This window comes from Vanessa tameamea, chromosome 21 (assembly GCF_037043105.1).
Source record: "Vanessa tameamea isolate UH-Manoa-2023 chromosome 21, ilVanTame1 primary haplotype, whole genome shotgun sequence".
Lineage (NCBI taxonomy): Eukaryota > Metazoa > Arthropoda > Insecta > Lepidoptera > Nymphalidae > Vanessa > Vanessa tameamea.
Window position 1 is genome coordinate 3,458,522 of NC_087329.1, and position 25,275 is coordinate 3,483,796.

A 25,275-nucleotide genomic window follows, 5' to 3' on the forward strand; every position below is an offset into this window, starting at 1 on the left:
CGTGAGGAAACCTGCATGTGTCTAATTTCAACGAAATTCTGCCACATGTGTATTCCACCAACCCGCATTGGAGCAGCGTGGTGGAATATGCTCCATACCTTCTCCTCAACGGGAGAGGAGGCCTTAGCCCAGCAGTGGAAAATTTACAGGCTGATTATGTTTATGTTTATAAATTAATTTTCTTTTTATCTATTTCAAACAAAATCTTGTTTAATTTGTTTTGGTATTGGTGACTTGCAAAAAGCAATATTAAATAATATAAGGAAATTGTTTTGAAATCACAGACAGTCATTTAATATTATTTACTTGTATATGATAATTTTAATTACTTTTCGGCTATAACATAAGAAATATATTTAAATCTTAATAAACATTAAAACCTAACTTATAAATTAGCGAAATTACACATAATCTTCATCCCCAATATCATCTGGTTCGGAATAGTCTTCATCTATTTCGATTTTTCTTCTTTTACTTTCTTGAACATTCTCTTTATCTTCTTCTTTATTTGCAATCATCTGTGCTTCAGTTTGAGCTGAGCGGTGATGGAAAACGAAGGATATACTTTTGGCAAGATCCCAGCATTGTTTAAGGACTATGTCTGCTAAATTTTTCTTATCAGCACAGTGATACCAGTTGGATAAATCTGAAGTACAATCCGAGTTCTCAGGCGGCAAAGTAATTTGAATATTATTTATGCATCGTTTGCACCTAAATTTGCAATGAGTATCTGACAATGTATTTTCTTCTAAGCGGAATAAGTCCTTTAAATCATCTGATGTGAAATGCCTCAATGATTCCTCATTTTGATCAACTACTGTGTCACTGAGAGCTTTTTTGTGGGCTTGCCGTTGGAATATTTTTTCTTCTATCGTACCAGTGGCTAATAATCTATATATATAACAAGGTTTCTTTTGGCCATCTCGCCATACTCTGGCCATTGCCTGGTCGTCGTTTGCTGGATTCCAGTCTGGGTCGAACATGATTAAACGATTTGCACCAATGAGATTCAATCCACATCCTCCAGCTTTTGAACTTAACATAAAAATCCATTCTTTGGAATCTTTATTATTAAAGCTTTCGACAACTTTGGCTCGCTTTTTGATTGTCATTGATCCATCCAGCCTCACATACTGATAGCACCTTTTCCGGCATAATTTCTCAAACAGGTCAAGAGTTTGTGTATAATTTGACACAAGAACAATCTTGTCATCTGTGTTTGTTTTTAAATTAGCTAATATACAGTCTAGAATCATAAGCTTTCCAGAATATTCTGGTCGGACATCTTTGATATCATAATTAGTTGGTAGTAGATCTCTTGCTTTTTCAAATCCTTCAGATCTTTCTACTATCTTATCATAGACTAGATCTGGATGGTTACATAGCTTTTTAAGTGAAGTAATACTGGACAGAGCACTTAGTGTATTCTTTTCTCCTGTTCCAGAAAATTTATTTTTGATAGCATCCGAGTTAATAAAGTTCTTATATATTTGAGTTTGTAGAGGCGTCATCTTCACACAAATAACTTGTTCAAACTTGACCGGCAAGTATTTTGTAAGTAAACTACTAGTTCTGCGAATCATACATTTGTTAACTATTGACGTTAGAGTTTGGAGACATTCTTGTGCCCTTTCCCTCTCAGGGACTGATGCTAACGCATCTTGACCTTTTAAAATTGGATTTTCATATCTCTTCTTAAATTCTTGTGCTGTACCAAGTATCCCTTCATTTACAAAGTGAACCAAGCTGAAGTACTCCGTTAGATCATTCTGTATGGGGGTACCAGATATTAATATCCTCCTTTTTGATTTTAAACCCATTAAAGCTTGGTATGTTTGGTTCTCACAGTTTTTCAAACGATGGCCTTCATCACACAAAACAAGGCCTACTTCAGATGCATGCAAAATATTAGAATATATCCTAAATGTTTCATAAGATATAATTAATACTGGGGTTGCAACTCTAATTGCAGCAAATGTGTTCATAAACTGTTGCAATTTTAGAGTTATTTCAGCTTTAGAACCACCATCCATTGGTAAAGCGTTAATTCTTTGGCCGAGCCACTTTTGTATTTCATTATACCAGTTTTTAACTAAGCTACTCGGGCATACGATTATGGCTTTGCTTATTGTAGGTTTGCAGTCTGGCCCCTGTCTAAGAAGAGTCCATAAGAGGGTTATACATTGAAGAGTCTTTCCTAAACCCATTTCATCAGCCATAATACATCCATAAGCGTTTTCAATCTGTTTTCCAGTAACGCAGTCGTACATGAACTGAACTCCGTCTCTTTGGTGAGGACGTAAAATGTTTCCTAAAATCGGATCAACAACTACAGCCACCTTTATGTCGTTAGCATTCATTTTCATTTTCTCATGTTCGGGTATGTACGGAGGCCGGTATAAAACGAGTGCGTTCGGTTCATCAGGATCGTGTAGTGACCTTCTTAATTGAGTTCGCTTTAAACCTAAACTTTTGCTGCAATACGAAGATACGTAATTTGATATAGGAACTTTGAATGGTTTGTTCAATATTTGCTTGATTAGATTCTCGTGATCAGTTGCCGATAATGTTTGAGAAGCGGATTTTTGTGTTAGCGGTATTTTCGTACATTCCCGCTTTTTCCTTTTTGAACCTAGTAATGGACTTTTAAATACATTCTCACCGGAGCCAATTTGACTCGGCGCCAAACTGCGCCTCATTTTTATAAGTTCTTATAAAAAAGTATCCATTTCTTAATTACAAAAAAATAGTTGTACCAGCTTCGAAATTTATTATATTAAATATTAATTTTAAAATGTTACAATTTGAATCAGAACTTTATACATGTCAATACTTGTTTGACGTTTAGATTTGACAATATGACAATGTTTTTATGTCATTTTCGTTTTTTAAAGTTACTAGTACGATTAGTGTTAGAGTATAGAGTTAATCAATCAAAATATTTTACAATTAATAATAATGCATCTCTAAATTAAATCAAATTCTAGATTAGTTTAAAAATAATAAATTCATGTGAATGAAATGCAAATTAAATGAATGAAACAATGTGAATTTTAAATACAATTTTGACACATGGAAATACACAGGTGTTTACCCGGGTATACATTTATAATATTCGGTACACATTCTCGATTTCTAACCACTGGGCCATATGTTGTTTGTTAATAGAATTATTTAAACCATAAGACGGCAGGGCGTGGCTGTAATGACCAGTAATTTTATTAAATCGTGCATTTTATATTGAACTATTAAACAGCGACACTTTAATCGGTACTAAAAAAATTTAGGCACAGCTCTGAGCCTACCCGAGAATTTTGGGAAAACATTCCATTAAAAGCATACTTATAAAAAAACGTCACTAGTAACTTCTCTAACACAATATTTCACAATCTTGTCTAGGTGGAACTTAGTCAAATTAAATCGAAAATGACAGTTCCCAAGCAAAGTAGCGATAGAAAAGTTCCGAAAAAAAATTAAAATTATTTAACTGGCAATGGCAGATTACGCCTTAGATGTTAGATTGTTCGCATGTGTTCAACATAGAAGTATTATACTTTCTTATTGATCGTCAAAATTGATCCTCCTTTTGGATAGAAACACCTCCAGAGAAGAACCGGCGAAAGAAACTCAGGAATATTGTTTTATGTTTGACCAACTGTAAAAACAATTACAAGCGACTTGTTATATTTAATTTCATTTTTCATTCAACGCGCCATCATGTATAAATATAATTATAGGAAAGACTAAAAATTTAAAAATAATATTAGTATTATGTTTGATAACTTTATTTCACAAACAAGATTTTTTAACACGTCAATTAATACACCAGATAATAATAAATTTGACACATAATGACTGTTAGATGCTTGCTGTAATATGCTAAAGATTAAATTTGAGCGTATTACGTACATCAATAGAATTATGATGCTGCCAAACTACAATTATAAAATGTTAGTAAACATATGACCGTCATTTTTCCTTTAGATCTATTTCAAAAAGTAGATCTAAAATCAAAACTCATAGTTAAAAAAAAAACTTATACAACAATGTCATGTTTTTGACCAGTGTATTAGTGTTGAAAAGATTTAACGAATCTGTCACAGCTAAAACTACTATATAATTTATCAAATAAGCATTCAATAAGGATTATTGGAAATTTCAAATTTAAGGATAGTAGGGCGTTTTAACAAGATTTGAAGCTTTGTATGAATGTACCCATATAAGATATGTTACTAAAGTGTTTAATGTTTTAACATTTTACAAGTGCAGTGTAGCAGCACCATTATAAGTTCCAGCTGTTTCTAGAATACTGTTAGAAAAAAATATAGATCATAACGCAATACTCAAACAGTAATGTATAGTCTATATTATAATTAAATTTACATCAATATTTAATTAGCAAAGCCAGATTCGCTCATTTAATAGAAAAATATTTTGCAACTTCTAATATACACGTAGAGAGGATAGATATTTATGAACTAGTTTTTTTTTTAATCATACAATATATGAAATTATTAACTACTAAAGAGAATATTACATTATTAAAAAAATAAAAGATCATTGTCGTATACAATATAATTTAAAGAAAATAATGGCTTTGTCATCATCGTCCATACATCAGTTTAGATATTATCTAATGTTATGACGCCCTTATCACAGACAAAACAACTCCACACTAGCCAAAGCGTGCAAAAGTTTAAGACGTTTGACAGCTAATTTGTTTTTTTTTTATGAACTTTGGTTTAATTAAATTAAACTCTGGTTTGTTTAACTTTAGTATATGAATATCGACAATATCCTTTTTCACTGTAATAGTGTTGCTCTTAAACATATTTTAGTATGTATGTATGATAAATTAGATACTGGAATACTTTGAAAACAATCGAGTAATTATAATAAACCACATATACATTGTCCTAAGCTAAAGGGTGCGCGTGCGCTGATATGAAGCACACGCATAGACAACTACTAGGATACTTGACACATATTAGTACATCCTTATGTAACTATACTCATATGAACTGAAGATTTTAAATGGTAATTTTTATAGTATTATCCAAGCAGGTTATGATCATCGACATATTTATTTAATTATAAAAAAAATAACAAATCGTTTATCCAACAGAACAGTAACATAAAAAAAGTATTATTTTAAATTAAAAAAATACATACAATTATAAGTACACTGTATTCATTATAGTAAATGTATGAAACATATACACTAAGGAATAAAAAATATAACAATGACAAATTACTGTTAAGCAAAATGTTATTTAATCATGTGTTTGTAATCAATCAACAATGATAATAGCTTGAAACGAATTTTTAACTAAAGTAATAATTAGTAAAACAAAAATACTCAGGGAAATATACAAAGAAATGGTCACATTATTCAACAATTAAATATGTGCTTCAGTGACTATTAATTTAAAACACCACTGCAAATAGAGGTTCTCAATTAAATAATGATGATATAATTTGTGCAATTAATTATTTACTCAAGATACAACTATTTATACAATGGTGTCGTCACGTTTTTGTGAACCAAAAGGGACATCATTGTTCTGTTGGTCAAGCGTTATTAAAAAAGTAACAGGTCGTCAGACGACAAGCAAAGCACCAAGTGACGTAATAAATAAAAGCTTAGAAATAAAATGAATTATTTTTTTGGCAAACGGTACACTTTGATGTTTCCATCGAAAGCACAGTCCGTTCTCGATGGGTAAACGCTTTTGAGATTGCCTTCGGTGTCTACTACTTTTACCTGAAAAAGATATAGTTCGTTTTTAATGTCTGTACAAGTTAGTGAGCTGACGAACAAAAATTTGTCTATGATTTTTGTTGCTGCATTGTCTATTGACCATGCTTGCTATTTGTAAAAAAGGGGTAATATATTATTTGCTCATGTCTGCTTATGACGCTGAAGACCATATTTCTTCTGAAAATGACTGAAAGAGACAAACACTCTGACATTTATCGTAATATGTTTTGTAAGTATTGTTATGTTTTAGAATATATACGATTTGTGTACCTGGCAGACCTGAATGGATTAATGACATTGTAAAAGACCACAGGCCTCTACATTATCAATTTCATCATCATTTGCTCATGTTTGCCCTAAAGATACTTCATGAAGAAGAAACTTCATGTTTTAATATTACTTCCACATACCAAGAATTTTGATAATGCAAACCATATTCAAATATTCTGGTTATAAGTTTGCCATTCAATTCAATGACAGAAACATACATACAAACTTAGTAGAGTTTATTTCTTCTAGATATTCACAACTATATCCCACAATGATGCAGAGCCTTGGCTGTCTACCTCATGTATCTTTTTTATTTCTAGGATGATTTTGACTATCAGTCACAGAGACCGACATAAGCAGACAATTTAGTTCTGGTTTATATTTTCACGAATTTGAAGTGCTGTACTTCGATTAACTGGACTTAATTGCTTCATATTGATTTGGATTTGAATCATTATTATCAATATGAAACATGACCCAATCATAGCTGGGAGGCCATAATATATACCAAATGGCTTGCCAGTTTTCTAGCCATTGTATAAAGTCACAAAAATGTATGTATGAAAGTATAAATTTCATCAATTAATTAAGTGAGTTTTTGCATTGCCCTATCATGTCAAATTTAAGTTATGTAATTTTTGAGTAACATTTAATAAAAGAATAAAATATGGCATTGTCTTGTCTGTACCTATGATAATTGTTATGGCAATCAATTTATCGGTATAGAAGCTGATGTGCTGCAGATATATCTAGTGGCAAGTTTATCAAAGTACCATCTCCATGACAAAAATGATCCCACTTTCATGGCGATTGGTCAAACAATGACAAAGTCTTTTAATATTAGATAAATATACCAAGGTCCATATTTATGCATAAGATTAAGAGAAGCCATTTATCCTTACCTGCTGGACAGTAAGAGTGTGGAAGCCGCTATCCTCTCCATCTCCTATTCCGAGCATCAAGCACTCTTGTAGCATTTTGTCCATGACAGTTTTGCATGCACCGAGCGAAGAGTGTGACGTCACTTCTACAAGCATAGACTTGCTGTCTAAGGACATCTGGAATCATTATTGTTATTAAGCTAACAGCATATGATGAAATAATTGCTACTATAGGTATGGTGTAATTATTATAAGGTTCAGAATATGTATGGTATATAGTATATTCACATTTACTTGCTATTAATATTGATAAGAACCTACATACTCGTCAGCTTTCATTCAACTGCATATTAGCAGTATATATAAATTGGACTTATTAAAATTTTAATCAGTTGTCAAGTCTGTTTTTGAACATGTATAGAGATGTTGCTGTTTGTACACGATCTGGCAATAGAATGCTTAGTTAAATTGGGGTAAATCTTGGGAAAAGGGAGAATTATGGAGCCAGTTGTTTTTGCTTTAAGGTATGGAATAATGTAAGTAATGTAAAATGCCTAGGTTGTTACAGAAACATTTTAAGCATGCATAATTAGGGGAAAGCTGGCATCTGTAGCTGTGTTCTCTTTTATTCAGGAGCAGCCCGTAAGTGCCATCTAGGTACAGTTATGATTTTTAATATTGGATATATTAATTGTAGACAGCATATTTATGAAGTTGCTATTGTGTAAGCTATAGGCCATTTTATTCTGTGCCATAATTGTTTGTTGAAACTAGTCAAACATAATATCAGATACAAGGAGAAAATGTTTTTTTTTTTTTTTTGTTATTAGAATAAAAAATATATAGAATTTTATAATTTATAGCATATATATGCTGGAGTCATCAGTGACCAAGCGATCTACATTGTAGAAACCTTCAAAAATCCTCCTGGTAACTATTTATATTTATTTTATAAAGTATTTTGTCACAATATTTGCTGAGTTACTAGTTTTGTTGACTCTCTATTTTGTTATATTATTTGATTGTGTGTAAAATACTCCTTAAGTTGGTAGAACAAAATCATTTCCTGTCAGCATAAAGGATACACAAATAAGAAACATCAACTTATGTAAGAAAACAGAAATAACTGAGAATCGGTTGTGGTCTGGACATGCAGCACGATAAAAGGACAAGAGATGGCCTGTTCTCACAACAAAATGGATAGGTTCACTAAACAAAAGAAGAAAAAGATGGACCGACAATATCATAGACATTGTGGATAAGAATTTGATCAATATTCTCACAGACAAATGTAAATGGAAACAGATGGAAGAGACTTTTACCCAAAAGGGATCACACATATAGTAAAATTACAACTCAATTACAAATATCAATGTGAGAGAAATACAGCTGTAATCATAATAAAAAACATAAACTCACTTTAGTGTCATCAGAGTTAGTAATCGGTGGGAAGCTGATGACTCTGCCAGCTGAATCTTCCAAGCACGGATACTTCGGTTTGCCCTCCAATAGGTACAGATACCTACACAAACATTCCATTTATAGGATTATTGGCCAAAATAATGAACAACGAGAGGATATATTTTATTAATATGTTACTTATTTATTGAATTAGTTACACTATCAGCTTATCGGTAAACACTTAAAATTAACAACTGATACATCTTTAAAGGTGTAAACAACATTACATATTATTTTATTAAATTTCTATCACTAAGCTCATATAATTTTATATGTCATTTTAATTTCTCTTTATATACTCACAGCTGGACAAAGAACTTTCTCTGAGATTTGGAGTTATTATGAGTATTCAAACATGAGTTATTTATTATTATTAATACTGTTAACAATGTGAAGTTTCATTAAAATTTTAAATGTATAATACAACCCATAAAATGCATGGGTCTTAGTGACATTTTCTATCTTATGATTTTTAATTCAAGCTAAATACAGTAGTACTCACTTGTGGATTCCGGAGTATACATTCCTTTTCTTCTCCTTCCTCAGTGAGTCCGCTTCTACTGTCAGCTGCTGGAATAATTGCTCACCAGTGTAAGCCTTGGCTCGAGACAGAGGTTTGAGACTCAGCTTGGATGGAGTTTTAGCCGTGTAAACAACATTGCCTGCAGTAATAATTTTAGATATTATATTTCTATTGTAATCCACAATCTGAATATTCTTCAGATGAAAAGCTATAACTATATGAGGTATTCTAATTTTCATTTAATTATTTTTTGTGTAAGAGAATTATATCTTGTAAAAAAGTTTGATTATATCTGATTCAAGGATTTATAGAATATTAATTGGCAAACAGACCTGGGGGTATTTTGCTTAAATCATGAGTGGCAATCGTAGCAACATTTCTTTTGTCGCACACAGTATCATGCAATTTGTTTTGCATCTGAATGAACTTTTTGAACAGATCCTCGGTGAATTTCAACTCAGTTATGATACAACACAAGATGTGTGGTCTAATATTCCATATCTCTTGTTCTATTACAGTTACTTTTAATATGTCATCTTCAACGTGTAATATTTTCATGGAATGGCACAAGTCGCCCACATCATCAGGTGGTGGTTCGTCCTGTTTCTTGCCTTTCTTACCCTTGCCTTTGCTAGTAGCTTGTGCACTGTCTGCTTTAGGGCAGTTTTCACGTATGTAATCAATAACCTGTTTAGTTCTGCACTGGTCAACGAGTTTCATAAGACGTTTGTCTGTCAACTTGTTGCCTTTTAAATTGAGCTCTGAAAAATAACATTATAATAACTATTTATGTGATTTAGAAATGATTGAGTACATTAAAGTAAAGTGATCTAACAGACAGTCAGTCAGTCAGTCAAACAGTCTTGTAGTGTTTGTAATCAAAATAATATCTGTAAATACACTTACTTTATAAAGACATACAAGATTTGCGCTTCATAAATGTAAAATTTTTAATAAACTCTATTATTGAATATTTAATGTGAAATGTTGCATCACTTATGCAAAGTGTTACTTATTTTTTGATGCAATACTGATATACGTTTAAGTTAAAAGTATTATAAAAACATACCTTTTAATTTAGACATTGTGGCGATTTCACCGGGAATTGTCTTTAATTGATTGCCCTCAATATCAAAGTTCTTTAAAGAGGGTAAGGTGCGTGCAATATAGCTAGGAATCGAGTCGATTTCGTTAGCTTTTAACTTTAAATCAGTCAAATGGGGCATGTTAGCATTCTCTGTGTCCGGAAATGAGGACAATTTATTGTTCGATATATCAACAATGATTAAGTTTGGAAAATCACCAAATTTCGGCATTTGTTCAATCTGATTTGAACTGAAATTAATGCTCGTTAGTTCTTTCATTTTATTCAGACTCTCTGGTATTTTGGTAAGTTGATTTCGGGATAAATCGAGCACTTTTAACTTTGGTAGAGAGGTTAAATTTTCGTTAAACTCGGTCAGCTTGTTGCCGTACAATAACAATGATTGTAGGTTAACAAGAAGCTTAATATCATCAGGAATAGTAGCAAGACATGTATCGCTGATGTTCAGTAAATTTATGTTGGTTAATTTAAATAAATTTTTGTCTAAACCCTCATCTGAAATGCGTTTCGAAATTGCGGCTCCCGCCAATTTAATTTCATGTCTGTTTTCTGACTTTGCAGTCGTTATTTCTGGCCACGCACTCATATTTGACTTTCTATAATGAAATGTTAACACATATACTAATGTTTTAGATGTGCTATGAAGATGCAACACGTCGTTTTACCGCAAACAGAAAACAAATAGTTTATAGTATAAGTTTAAGTACCTACTACCTACTAAGCAAAGCTAAGATTGCCAGCCTCTTCATAAATTACCTTTAAACTTCATTCAATCTTAAAAAACTACAATGCTTAAAAATAACTTTAAAGAATAACAATGTCATATTGTTTTAGTAAATAATTTAAAATATAATGTTTTATTTTTCAAATTGAACTTGATGTAATTTCAATTAATATCTAAAAACTATGGATTTTTATTTAGCTTATATTTAAACATTAAGAACCTTTATGTGATTTTATGATTTGACATACGCTAAAATATATTCTTATTAACACTTTTTTTTTAATAAAGAACGATTTGACATCATTTTTACCATTAGATTTTGGAGTATTTCTATATATTAGGTAACACTAAAAAGTAAAACTCAAATGATTTCCACAGATTATATTGTATTAATTAAAATTGGTCTGATTCGGTATTGCCATTGCTTAATGTTAGTGTTATAGCGTATTTTACGATAGTCCAAGATTCGAGGGCTGTGAGACGTTATTTATTTTTTAAGTAACAAAATATGCGATTGTTGAGGATTGTGTATTATTAGTATATACTTCGAAGGTATAAATAGAATGGGCTTTGGGCTATAGCTTAGCTGACGATTTAGAGGGTACGCTTTTAGCACATACTGGGCAGCATCCCAGTCTTCACCACATTGGTAAAACATCGTCTTCGCTTCGGATCTTATATAGATCTTTACTAAAATTATCGTGATCAGCCATTAATTGCGCAGCTCTGTCCGTCAAGTTTTCATCCCATCTAGGCTTTAAAGTCCAGCACGATAATTCCTACAATAGCTTTAACTTCGAGAAAGAAGTCACACTATAATAATCCAACTCGGCCCAGTAGCGTTCAGTAAGTTAAGATATATCTTGTAATTCGACATGCGATGATATACGGGTCTGGTCAGATGTGGCCCTTTATCGGCGGTCTCATTCGCAAACTTAAGATTGCTCAACTTGCTTTAAAAAGATTGACAGAAATGGTTGATGACATAACGATGATATCCGTAGACGCACGAAAAATAATCCGACATAATTCGTAGAGTTGCATGCTGGAGATACCAGACAGGTCACGTATTTCGATAGAGCGATGATGAAAGGGAAAGAAAAGTCTATGAATTAAAGTCTTAAGTTCAGCAGTAGACCATTAAAGGATGGGTCTCAGGATTGATTACATATAGATCATAATAAAAGTAGCAAATACAACAAATTATTTATTTGTTTGAGTTTAATTACATTATGATTATTAATAACTATTTGCAATAAAAAAAAAAAAAAATAGAAACTCATAATAAAATTGCTAATATCACATTTACGTGATTTTAAAACCTCAGTGGAACATGCTATAGAAATACTGTAATAAATTGGATTAGCTAAATCAGAAAAACAAAATAAGGAGATAACTATAAGGAAGCAATGACAGAGATAATGGACTTTATATTAAAAATATAGAAGTACATATTAAACATCATTGTAATACGTACAAAAAAACCATAACATTTTTGTTAGTGTTCTATAATTAGAAATTATTAACTGCTGCTAGATATGGATTTCGAAAGTGTTTATAAACATACACTGATACGGTGTTTTGTACTATAATTTTTATATAAAATTATTATTAACGAAACTCGATCATCTTTATTTATCTGTTCATTCCATTCACGGAGGCGGCCTCGCACGTGGCCCCCTCCACGCTAAATATAATAATGACGCAAAAATATGGATCAGTATTTAATCTAAATGACCGTTAAACAGTGTTTTTAAATAAAGGCTATATATTTTTTTTTATTTTACCCCATATTTATTTATTAGATTTTGCTAATTATGAATTAATTCAATAACTATAAATTTCGATATTTAATATCTGGCGTGGCTATAACATTTTATATTGTAAAAATAAATATATATCGTACTACTACAAGTCTATTCTAGGTTTTATATATTATTTTTTTATCTTAAGCGCGTGCGTAAGTTTGACTTATACAGAGTGATTGGTAATTCGACGTATTCTCGTTAGGAGGTGATAGGGGTGACTATTTGCGATAATTTTAACCCCCATATGTATGATACAAAAGTGAACCATTTTTGAGTTATCATGTTTTTTAGATTTTTTCAAAATAAGTCAAAATTGCAACTTCAAAAATTTATTAAAAAAAAAAAGTTTCGATTAAAATCTACTTTTTTCTTCTGATTTATAAAAACGAAACACTGGATATTTTTCAATATTGAAACAATCATTATCGGTCCAAATTTAAAAATGCGAGACGGAAAACGATATTGCTTTCTGCTTAAAGTATTATCTTTATATATTTTTTTAATTATAAATAACAATATCCGCCTTAAGCCTAAAAAATATGATAAGAGGCTGATATAACTACGTAAATGTCTTATCGGTAGTGATTGGAAAATTATAAATTCATTGCTTTATGAACCATATATATTAGCCATTCATTGCTTTACTAGCCATACGCCGAGGTTTTGCGTATAGATTTTTTAAGTATTTATTAAATAATTATTTATTTATTTCACATAAGGGTTTATACATTTACTAGTCTACAAAAGAAATAACTTATGTAATAATTAAAATTAACGAAGATAATTAACAGAACAGTCTGTTTATCCTCGATAGATTTTAAGAATAATTAAGACAGCCAGCCATCTTCTTCCAAGTGCGAATAATACGATAATAGCGCGTATTAAAGTAACTTTTCTCTCATATATATAAACATAAACATAAAACATAATCAGCCTGTAAATTTCCCACTGCTGGGCTAAGGCCTCCTCTCCCTTTGAGGAGAAGGTATGGAGCATATTCCACCACGCTGCTCCAATGCGGGTTGGTGGAATACACATGTGGCAGAATTTCGTTGAAATTAGACACATGCAGGTTTCCTCACGATGTTTTCCTTCACTGCCGAGCACGAGATGAATTATAAACACAAATTAAGCATATGATAATTCAGTGGTGCCTGCCTGGGTTTGAACCCGAAATCATCGGTTAAGATGCACGCGTTCTAACCACTGGGCCATCTAGGCTCATATATAAGCAATAGCAAATTTATCTTTATGCGCGTATCGTCACGGTAGGCCAATTCGCCAATTTATCCAAAAACGCCATTTTTCATGAAACCATATATTTCAATTATTGATGTCATGTCATTGGAATAGGTTAAACATCAAAGATGTGACCACTTAGAACAAAGCTTATGTGTAAAATAAGTATACATTTTCATAGTATTAACCAATTTTTATGTGCTCGGCTGTCGAGGATAACACGTGAGTCTACATTTCTCGAGTTAAATTTTGCCATAAGTCATACGTATAAACGCTGAGTCTAATAATTTCCAAATATGTATTCATATCATGAGCAGCATTCATATTATGAGCATAGCAGGTATTTGTCCAGCAGTTGAACCTTTTGTGGAAACAACTCTACAGTAACTATTAGGGGGGCGTCTGGGGACGGCCACTTTTTTTATTAAGCGTTATTTCGTTTTTATAATGTAACCAATTTGATATTGTTAGAAAGAATAAACAATTTAAAAATATACATATTTCTTAGAAACTGCTCCACAATGATCACGCAAGCGCTGACTTAGTTCAAAGTCGGTCTTGCAATTGAGAGAGGTGCCAGATTCCAATAATGCCACAGCAAAATCTTTTGGAAGACATGTTTTTTCTATAATTAATTTATGATATAAGTGTTTATTTTTATAATTTATCATTGCATATTCTTTAAATATGCAATGATGCAATGATAATGTACAAATAAATAAAAAATGGAATATATTAGAAGAATATTTGAATTATTTTATTGTTGTAGCATTTACATTCTGTCTTCATAAGGACAAAGTTTTGAAGCTGCGCTCCTTCATTGTGGGTTCGACTTACTATCATACCTTATGTATTTATATTGATTTATGTTTTCCGATTTACGTAAAGACTCATAACCCGATTGATATTATAGTTATATTATTTACGGATATAGGCTAAGTGTATATAGTACGGTAATATGTTGCATGTTTTATGAGATATAGCTTAATGTGCCTTTCATGCGCATTCGAAGAAAACGTTGCCAAAATTATAACAGATTTACAAAAACTTATAGGAGAGATTTGTAGGCGTCCAAAATTTATACAGAAAAATAAGCGACGGTATATTTATATATTATTCAAATTTAAGTAACCATTAGAATGCTTTAAAATATCAATGTTTTTGGTTATTAAATTAATTAAAATTTAGTGGCTAGGTCGAAGTTGGATTGTAATAAAATCAGTAATGTATCGTAGTCGTTATATCGTTTTAGATTAGTAACATTTACCGCGGGATCACAAGAATCAAAAGACCAAGAGAATTGAGGTAGAAGTACGGCGAAAGTAGTACAGCGTCAATACGACAATTTGCTATATATATTTATCCATCTGCTGTTTCATTACTACTTTGGAGCCTCCCCAAGAGAGAGGGGCCCATGGGGCCATAAGTAATATATGTTTAGGTATCTAAATATAGTCACATTATAATAATTTTTACTGTTCTAAAAGTGACTGCAACAAAGAGTAAATAAATTATTAACATATCACTGACAAAAATGGAACATTTCAAATTAATTTCTAAAATAATAATTATTAAACCACTACTCTGATGCTTCAGAGCCTCCACTTGGGCGCACCAGGGCCGCAAGACCTTTAAATCCGGTCCTGATATCTATACTAATACTATACTGTTCGTCTGTTTGTTTGTTGATTTTACACGGTTGAACCACTGAACCGAATTTTATGATATTTGGTGTGAAGCAAACTTGAACTTTTTTAAGCGTAACTCCTGACGAGTTACCCCTAAAACACGAGCGAAGTTACGGGCGACGGCGGTCGTTAGAAAAATTATGAGATATATTTACAGATCCGTGTTTTGTGGCAACGAATGTTTATATAAATAAATAAATATACCTGTATCGAAATCTATACTCTATACCAATCATAACAGAAAAAAAGCCAAATAAACAACGTTTGACAGCAAATTGGCGCCATATCATTGGTTGAGACCTTGATTAATCTACGATATTCACTATGAATTTGTGAAAATATGGCGTTTTGAACGTCGACGAAACTGTTATCGAAATTTTGGAAGTAAAATTAAAGTTTAAATAAGTAGTTAAGTGCAGTGTTGTATTAAAAATGAAGATATGTTGATCTTAAACTCTTAATAGTGCACAATTTATCAGCAAATCGCATGAAATACGTAAATCTAAGGTTTGTCTATTTCTTTTCCTACGTCCATTGGAATAGGCTATATATTTATATTAGGAGAGTTTGATGTGGATCTGAGGATTGCAGTTACTACTTGGGCTTTTCTGAGGATATAGGTACGATTTTATCAATCACGGTTGTTATGGACATGTAATTTCGGATTTCGATGTAAATCAAATTTTACCGGTTTCAGAGGTTACGAATAAGGGTACGAATTTATTTCGGATTATCCGATTATTTCGGATAGTTTCAGGTACGGATTATTTAGAAATTGTAAAATAAAAAATTACAAGATGTCAATTTGACTTTATCTGTTGGCTATTATTTATTATTACATATAATCACAAAAAACTGATAGCTTTAAAATACAATTAGTCACTCTCTTTACGCATTTCTATGCAAAAACAAAATTGTAATAAACATTATTTTATTGGTTTTGGTTACGGTTACATTTATATTTCGGGTATCCGATAACCGAAGCTCAGTTACGGTCACGGAGCACCATAACTATTATGAACTATGTTTTAAAGTGGGGGAAAATGCAACGAATGTTTTTTTTTTTTAAATTCGTTAAATATATTTCGCACTTTGGTTACTCAGGTTACTTTACACTATTTTTATTCGAAAGAGGTTAATTTCGAAATGGTTCCATTTCAATTTAGCCAAGATTTGATGATGATTTCCGAAAAAGACGACGGTACTCTTTAAAAATGCCAGCAAATCTGCTGTGATATGCTATTGTAGTTGGTTTATTTTTTGTTAATATTTTTTTACTATCTAAAAAATTATATGATTCACAAATAATATATCATTATATACTGCTATCAATCGTTCAGTTAACAGGCTGTACATTTTGTTTTTCTATTTTATCAGATACATATATATGACAAATGATTAAACTCGACATTTACACTAAATAACAAATAAACATTCAAAGTATACATCTAGCGAAGCAATAGTCTCCCCTTTTTTAAGAAAAACTCAGAGATGCTTGGCCATTTCGGCCCCAACCTGCATTAGTCTGCATCATCAGGCCACTCCCATGGCACATTGAGCTCAATCTTCAGCGTTCCTCCAATACCTACCCGTGCCTATGAATACCGGTGCATATAGCTACTTATATATAAGTTTAAGTAAGCATATGTTTCGGTTGCTTTTTGTTTAATCATTAATATATATAAGTATTATCTTTTATTGGAAAATTTATAGTAAAGACAATTTCTATATTACATATATCTACATCTACATATACATATTGATATCATAGCGATTTTTAAAGAAATATAATATTTATTATCTTTATTTCATACAAATTATCCTTTGAAGTGAACAATTCTAGTTTATAAAGAATAATCTTCAAAATTATATTGAGAAAATGATATATTTCGTCTTTCAGTACATGCATCACACGAAGACTATGGATACGTGTAAATTTAAGTTTAATCAGTTATTTTATCCCACTCATTGGCGTAGGTATGGCAGGGCCAGCAGGTGTAGTGCACCAGGCCCCGGAGCTCAGGGGGCCGTCTACCTAAGCCTTGAAAAGAAGCTAGAAAAACACGACCCTGGTCACAAGAATTTTTGTTTTCCTATCTATAATTTTGAAGGGCAATATAAGTTAAAAGGGGGTGGAAAGAGGTGATGAGGGCCCGATTCTTTTTCTATGCACGGGACCCTTGCCCACCTAACTACGTCACTGACCCCAGTACAACATTTAATATTTGGAATTATTATTTTTATAACCACGATGTCTAAAAACAAAGTCACAAAACATCATACTACTTATATTGATACATAATACGTAAAACGCTGGCTAATTTTAGGACGAAACCTAAATTATCTGACTTGGAGTCAGCGTAACAGTGATAAGGATTATGACAATATTATCAATTAATCTGATTTTTTTATCAATTAATGCTGTAAGATATTGATTTAAATACATAATTTCACAGTAATTATTCGGCTATAGTTAAAATGGCAGCTTGGGGTGCTCTCGTGTGTCTGTTAGCGGTTTCTTGGGTAAATATAATTTTATGAATTCGAACATTTCCTATTATTTAATTATAAAGTTTGATTTTGTTTTGAAAACTCCTCCTAGTAGCCTTACGTAAATCGGTGATCATTTAATATATTTATAGCTGTAAATAATGTGCTTTACATTTTTAGATCTGGCAACACTATGCTGTTAAGTTAATTTGTATAGTAATTAAGTCTAGACTCCTGTCTTTATTATAATTAAATTTAAATTTAGTTAGGTAGTTTCATGAAATATTTTGATATTAGGATACATTTAGTTGGTAATTTATGTTCAAATTCTCTAATATTAATTCAGCAATAATCTAAAATTAAACAGACAAATCCTGTAAGTGTTCTCGGACCTTTAATTCGGGCATGTTTTTACCGTAATTTTCACAAGTTTTTATTTATTTCAAATATTGAAACTAGCTCAAATCTTACTACTGTTATTGCGAATATATTAAAATTATCTTATTATTATAACATTTAAATATGTGTTTGAATGCTTTTTTCATAATTCATTTTAATTAATAAAATCTTTTTAAGCGTTTATAATAAATGTTTACTACGAATTAGTTTTTATAAAGAACCTGATCAGATTCAGTCAGTATAATAAAATACAAGTAAAATATATCATAGTGAGAAAAGGCCTTATTTTATTATTTATGTTAAGTACATTTAAATAATCAGTTTCAGTACGCATTTCATTTGTATATACTAAGTGCTTTATATAATTTTATAATAAACAATAAATTGACACAATACCCACTAAGCAAACTTGGTCTACGAAAATATAAGAATGGTGGTCCTTAAAATAGTAAGGAGATAAGAATTAAGATACGTATTTGCTTTAGGAGATATCTGTATGCAAACTTTGTGTTGTTCAAGAGGGTAGAATCACAGAAATTACAAATATTAGGTCCTTACATATGAAATTGGCGTTTTGTACGGGAGGAATATAAAGTCAAATTTTTTATTTTGTAAAATATATGGAATTAATCAAAGTACGCACCGTTGTTATCTCAAAGGTAGTTCATTGATCCCTTTACTAAAAAACCACGGGGGCGAGAATCAATAAACTCTTTGAAGGCGGTTTGGATCTGCATTTTGGTCCGCATCGGAGTTTAATTTTTTGCTTATAAAAAGTTGTACAAATTCCGAAAAAATGGTAATCTGTTGGAGCAAGGTCCGGGGAGTACGGTGGATCTAGACAGACATTCCAATTGTAGCTCATCTAACTTAGTGGTTGTTTGTTGTGCAGTGTTTGGTCTTGCGTTGTCGTGAAGCAGTGACCTAGAACGATTGACCAATCTCGGTTGTTTAGCAGCTAGTTCTTCCCTCATGGTTTGCAGTTGCTGACAAAAGATATCTGCCGTACAAAGATATGAAAGGTGTAGTGAACGACACCGGCGCTAGTTCAACACCAAACACTCTCAAGTAACCTTTTCTTAGTAAATTTTCGTTTAGGGCAGGATTTGGCTGGGTCTTCAGGGTTCAGCCATTGCGACGAGCGCTTCCGATAATCGTACAGTATCCATTTCATCACAAGTAATGATTCGATTTAAAATCCCTTCATTGTTGTGTCGGTTGAGCAAAGTAATACAGCAGTCGACGCGTGTTAGCAAGTTCGATTCACTCAATTCATGAGGTACCCATCGTTCAAGTTTTTTTACTTTCCCGATTTGCTTCAAGTGGATTAATTCAGCTTTATCACTTACCCCGAAGCCTGCAGCTATCTCTGAAGTGCTTTGTGATGGATCCGCTTCCACATAGCCTTTAAGTCTTCATTTTCCACTTTGATCTCCGGCCGTCCACGAGGTTGGTTCTGAAGGTCGGAATTTCCATAAAGAAAACGTTAAAACCAAAAACGTACCGTACTTTCATTTGCGACACCAGCGGCGTACACTATCATTAATCCTTCGAGTTATTTCTGCAGCATTGGCGCCACGGTAGAACTCGTACTCGTAAATATACCGATATTTCACATATTCCATTGTGCGGTAATAAGCGACGCCAAAGAAAAAAATAATGAGGAAAAACCAAATGAATGACTGTTTTCAAAACTCAAATATATCAGCTAAATGAATTTATAAATTTGAATTAGGAATACTTAACCAAAGAGGAGATATTTCAGATCAGATTCAGATCCAAGTGGTCGATACGACAAAACGCTAATTTCATATGTAAGTACCTAATATTGAGTCCCTAATCTTCGTTGAAAATTTCAAAACAACGAATACTTTTAATTTTGACGTAAAATAAAATGCAACTAAATAAATTTAGTTGACTTAGGTCATCAAAAATTAGCTAATTTACGAATTTACCGTCCACTCCGAATTAATGTAGAAAATTTAGTTACACAGCATTACGTTGTGAAAGTCCTACAATTGCCACTATTGGCCTCACATTTTCTGATTGAGCTCAAACAGAAGTTCTCCTAATATTCTGACGACCTCCTAAGCCAAGGTGAGATCTCACATGAGACATTATTACGTATCCTACCAATCACGTGGGCTCACCTTCCTCGACTGGATCTCACGATTCGGTCATCAAACCGGTGATGTAGTCAGCGACTAAAAAATCAAAAATTAATCACCAAAGTAAAAACAGATTAGCGTAATTATATAGAACAGTACCTAACTGGAAATGTTATCTTATTTATCTGTGGGACTTAAGATTTGATAACAGGTTTTAATCATAATTAATAAAAGATCTACTGGTAATCCGGATGTTTTCAGCCTGTACATGTAATTATTATTAATTGTTACAGTACTAGAGATAAGTATCTAGTTTTAAAAACTTACTGCTGTTTAAGAGCATAACATTTCTATTAGCAGTCAAACTTGGGACTAAGGAGATTATTAATTATTTTTAAGACAAGTGCAACCGATTAAATGCAACAGGTCTGCGTGATAAGGTTTTGTTAAAGATCAAAGATCACTTAATTTTTTCCAGGTTAGTGCTTACCCGAGCCCACCGCAATTTGTTTATCCCGAAAATGCACGAGGTAAGTAAATACGATTAAAAAAGTACTTATTTTATCGAATTCAGATTCTGATTCTCAAATTACGTTTATTTGTATTATAAATATTTGTTTGAATTTCGATTGTTTTAATTTCTTTACTCTCTGTATTAAATCGAGGTTTTGATCGAATATTAACGATTAATTATTTAACGAATTAAAGCTACTATCCTTTTTAATAGCTTATTTAATTATTTTATTATTTAGCTATTAACCTCACATTTTAAAGAAATTTAACATAATAATTTTAGCTAAATTTAATTTAAACATTCGTCATAAGATAATATTTTTTTTTTATCTGTAGATGATATGACAAGGATTGTGTCGGGATGGGAAGCGAAAGATGGCGACATTCCTTACCAGCTATCTCTCCGTATGGTAGGACCGATTGGTACCGTCAATGCCTGCGGTGCTACTCTTATCCACAATGAATGGGCTCTGACAGCCGCTCATTGCACTGCTAAGTAAGTAAATGTCATCATCAACATTACTCGTCTGATTCGTCTTATCTTTATTGGGATCACTCCAGTAGGTCTCATTGTTTTTTTTTATAATTTGGTAGGCCGGCCTATGAACATATAGCCTATAACAATAGGCCTATAACATAGAGCTCTAGCATCAAGTTTAACTTTATTATAAGACTTTTGCTTTCCTTTAACCTTTAGATCGTCCTCTTGAAATTAAATACTGGTTTAATAATCAGAATATGGTATGCCATCGATAATGACCATTTTTTTTTTATTTGTGTCAAATAGGCTAAAGTCATGATTATATTTAAATATTATCTTTTATCATTTATATTATTATTATCTTTTGTGTAGGAAGAAGATTAGTATAATATGACATTACTTTTAATGTATTTAGTGATATAAAACATTTTATGGTGATTTCTGATGATCGATTATGAAATGTCGATAGCAACTTGTCACGACAAGTGATTTCAAATATCATATTTAAGATACTATTACAATTGCATGTACTAATTTGAAGTATCTTTAAAATGTTGCCATAAATGAATATTACAGCTTAAAATGATATATAATTCAAATTATTTATCAAGTGTATTGTAAATTAAATAACGTTAATTTTAGTTACTAGTTTAAAACATGATTTTATAAAATAATCATAATATGTATATATAATACTTTCAAAGATTACATTATTTAGAGCCTGCCACGTCACGCTGCTCCCATGTGCGATTGAGGATCCCATATGAGGATTAATTTTTCAAAGGTTTTCTTCTACGGTCATTGGATGGATTACGAATACAAGAAAGCATTATCAATTAAATAAGTAATAAAACCCTAGTTTTCTAATAAACATTGAATGGGAAAAAATCACTAACTGTTCTTTTCTAAACAATTTAGCCGTGTCACTATGATCATCCGTGCTGGCGGTGTCTCCCTCCTTCGCCCAGCCGCTATATTCGAGACGACCGACTACTACAACCACCCTGAATACATTGAATCCTTCTCACAAGTCCAACCTCACGATATTGGTCTGATCAGGCTGAACCGCTTCCTTGAATATTCCTGTGAGTTTCTTGGTTTTTTTTTTAATATGATTAATGAGTGATAAATGTTTTCTTTTTTATAGTATTATAAGAAAGAAAAAACGCAAACGCAATTTTATTAAATAGATGCAAAGTTAATTCTCTATGTTTATAATAATGTTAAAATATAAAATGTTGTATAAATTTTATTCATTGATATATAAACTGCTCCGCGCGATCTCACTTGCTTTAAACGCCTGCTTCGTCTCCGTAGACCATATGACCCTGTGATTTTAAATTATTGAGAGATAAGTGCTTTTTAAATTAAACATAAACTAACAAATTCTGAAGCTATATAACAAGTATAGAATACTTTTTGGTAACATTCTTCCATAGAAAGCAACATTAACATAAGTATTGAGTTTCATGCCGATACATTTCGGTAGAATCTACCGATCTATATCTACATTCCGAATCGATGGTAGTTTGAAATTTTATCTAATCATGTAAACGGATCTAAAAGTGCTTGCAAGAGCCTACTTGAAAAAAGTATGTTTTGATTTACGTTTTTGACATATTTTAAAAATAAATTATGAAGTATATTATTTGTAGGACAATCGCATAAAACGAAGAGACAGGGTATCTATCAGGTTATTTTATAACTATTTCTTCTTTCTAGCCGTAATTCAGCCAATAAGGCTCCAGGCCTCCGTAGACAAGAACAAGAATTACAATGACGTCAAGCTCCACGCCAGCGGATGGGGCAGAACATGGACAAACGGTAAGTGGAACTTGCTCAGTCTTTAGATGCAGATTTATATTAAAAATTATAAAAGACTATTACTGATGCTATAGCCGATACTTTGCAAGAGTTTATTGTTATTTAAACATTTAATTATTAGTAAGTAACAGTAAATGTTTTTCTACTGAGCTACGGCCTCATGTTGATGTTGAAGGCGAACGGCCAAATGTGTTAGCTGTTGGTAAGTGTTCACCAATGTCCATAGACAATGGCGACGTAAGAAATTTTGCACTTTTCACACTTGCTCACTCACTCAGCTTGGTGTAATGAACTCCTAACCTTTTCCTGAGAAGTAGAGAAGAAAGATATATTTATTCTGTCTATTTTATTATTCATGTAAACAGTAAAAATAATGTTGCTTTTTGGTACAATAATTTAAAATGTTACCTATAGGTGCGTCTCCCGTTAATCTTAACTGGGTATACCTCAGTGGAGTGTCGAACCAACATTGCAAGGACTCTTATAGCGGAAGCAGCATCATTGTTGACTCTACTATCTGCGCAAGAGGCTACAACGTTACCAGTCAATCTACCTGTCAGGTAAATTTAAATAATACCTCTTTGGTAATTACATCTGTCAATAATAAATAATTAAGTACGTAATAATAACTATAGATATTTACTTAATAAATCCATATATTGATAACTTTAAATTATTTTGTTTATATCTAAAACTGGTATAATAAGGATAAATTGTTTGTGTTTGTGGATTGTTCGTGTTCATGGAAACAGATTTGAGGTCATCTTTATTAATAAAAGAGGTTAAGATTTTTATTGTATTCCTATTGAAGCTTACATAAAATTTACCAAAAGATGCAGCACGTTTCAGAAAAGACGTATGATACATGGCAGGCGACATCTGCCGACAGTTAACTTGTGTTATAAATAAGCACGTAGGGTACTTGCGTCGGACATCTGGACCACATGTTTGGTGATAGGATAATCTTCAAATGTTAGACGGAAGGATGGTCTTTGACCAGTAGTTGGATATCTATAGTTTCATATTGAAGCCAATGCTTTTTGGCGTAAATTTCTCTTTGCGTTACTGATATTAGTTCAAGTGATCTTGAATGTAATATGCTGTTCTATCTTGGATTAATATTCTTTTTATAATTGGCACTTTAATAATGTCTAATATTTTTTTATTGATTTAATATTTTTTCAGGGTGACAGCGGTGGTCCTCTAGTCACTGAAGATGTTGACGGTACCCTTACCCAAGTTGGTATCTCATCCTTCGTGTCCATCACCGGCTGCCACACTGACTTCCCCGCAGGTTAGTATTCGAAAAATTACTAGTCTGACTTTGTATTGTAATTAACTTTATGAAATACAAAATACTTGATAGGCTAACTAAGTAATAAGTGTCATATTTTATTACCGTGTTTTACGTTTATTCTAAAATAATGCGTTCAAAAGTTTTGTATATAACAAACAAAAAGTTGCATACATCAGATAAATAAAACGTATTCTAATTATTATACGTTTTTATTAAAGTGAAATCTATTACTAACATTATTTAATTAATTTAATTTTATGCTCAGGTTTCATCCGTCCTGGTCACTATCACGACTGGTACCTTGAGGTCACTGGCATTAACTTCGACTGGGACCCGAGTCAGGCGGTAACAACTACGACTGCTGCTGAACCTACTGAACCCGATGTAACTACTGCTGCTCCTGAAGAAGAAGAAGAAGAAGAAGAAGAAGAGGTGGAGGAGGAAGAAGAGGAAGAGGAAGCTAGCGAAGAGGATAGTGAAACCAGTGAGGAGAATGGTGAAACTAGTGAGGAAGGTGATGTAACTAGCGAAGAACAGAGTGAAGAAGACGAAAATGAAGAAGAAGGAGACAACGAAGATGAAGGAGACAATGAAGATGAAGGAGACAATGAAGATGAGGAAGACAATGAAGCAGAAGAAGACAACGAGGAAGGACAAGCTTAAGTGTTTTCTCTGATTCACAATTAAATTTTAAACATTTTTA

General features: G+C 32.1%; 3 protein-coding genes across 3 annotated transcripts; 1 reads left to right on the forward strand and 2 right to left on the reverse strand.

Moving 5' to 3' along the window:
• Nucleotides 1-299: 299 nt before the first annotated feature.
• LOC113394146 (DNA repair and recombination protein RAD54-like) lies at nt 300-2,831 on the reverse strand. The gene has a single exon (XM_026631356.2). The coding sequence runs from the start codon at nt 2,697-2,699 to the stop codon at nt 402-404; it is 2,298 nt and encodes a 765-aa protein (XP_026487141.1). The 5' UTR covers nt 2,700-2,831; the 3' UTR covers nt 300-401.
• Nucleotides 2,832-4,342: 1,511 nt separating this feature from the next.
• Nucleotides 4,343-10,708, reverse strand: LOC113394149 (leucine-rich repeat-containing protein 47-like). The gene is made up of 6 exons (XM_026631359.2): nt 9,966-10,708; nt 9,229-9,657; nt 8,876-9,035; nt 8,332-8,434; nt 6,934-7,089; nt 4,343-5,764 (listed from the first exon to the last, which is right to left on the reverse strand). Exons 1-6 carry the CDS (start codon nt 10,585-10,587, stop codon nt 5,660-5,662), a joined length of 1,575 nt encoding a protein of 524 aa, XP_026487144.1. The 5' UTR covers nt 10,588-10,708; the 3' UTR covers nt 4,343-5,659.
• A 7,170-nt stretch (nt 10,709-17,878) lies between these two features.
• LOC113394134 (collagenase-like) lies at nt 17,879-25,275 on the forward strand. The gene is made up of 8 exons (XM_064218314.1): nt 17,879-17,983; nt 20,936-20,987; nt 21,307-21,466; nt 22,370-22,536; nt 23,174-23,275; nt 23,690-23,835; nt 24,461-24,569; nt 24,838-25,275. The coding sequence occupies exons 1-8, from the start codon at nt 17,939-17,941 to the stop codon at nt 25,233-25,235; spliced, it is 1,179 nt and encodes a 392-aa protein (XP_064074384.1). The 5' UTR covers nt 17,879-17,938; the 3' UTR covers nt 25,236-25,275.

Coding starts and splice junctions, on each gene's coding strand:
- LOC113394146 (XM_026631356.2), bottom strand. CDS start 2,699: ATGAGGCGCAGTTTGGCGCCGAGTCAAATTGGCTCCGGTGAGAATGTA.
- LOC113394134 (XM_064218314.1), top strand. CDS start 17,939: ATGGCAGCTTGGGGTGCTCTCGTGTGTCTGTTAGCGGTTTCTTGG. Junction 17,984..20,935: donor GTCTGTTAGCGGTTTCTTGG/GTAAATATAATT, acceptor AATTTTTTCCAG/GTTAGTGCTTACCCGAGCCC. Junction 22,537..23,173: donor CCGCTTCCTTGAATATTCCT/GTGAGTTTCTTG, acceptor TCTTCTTTCTAG/CCGTAATTCAGCCAATAAGG.
- LOC113394149 (XM_026631359.2), bottom strand. CDS start 10,587: ATGAGTGCGTGGCCAGAAATAACGACTGCAAAGTCAGAAAACAGACAT. Junction 8,435..8,875: donor GTATACTCCGGAATCCACAA/GTGAGTACTACT, acceptor ATGTTTGTGTAG/GTATCTGTACCTATTGGAGG. Junction 5,765..6,933: donor ACACTCTTACTGTCCAGCAG/GTAAGGATAAAT, acceptor TATCTTTTTCAG/GTAAAAGTAGTAGACACCGA.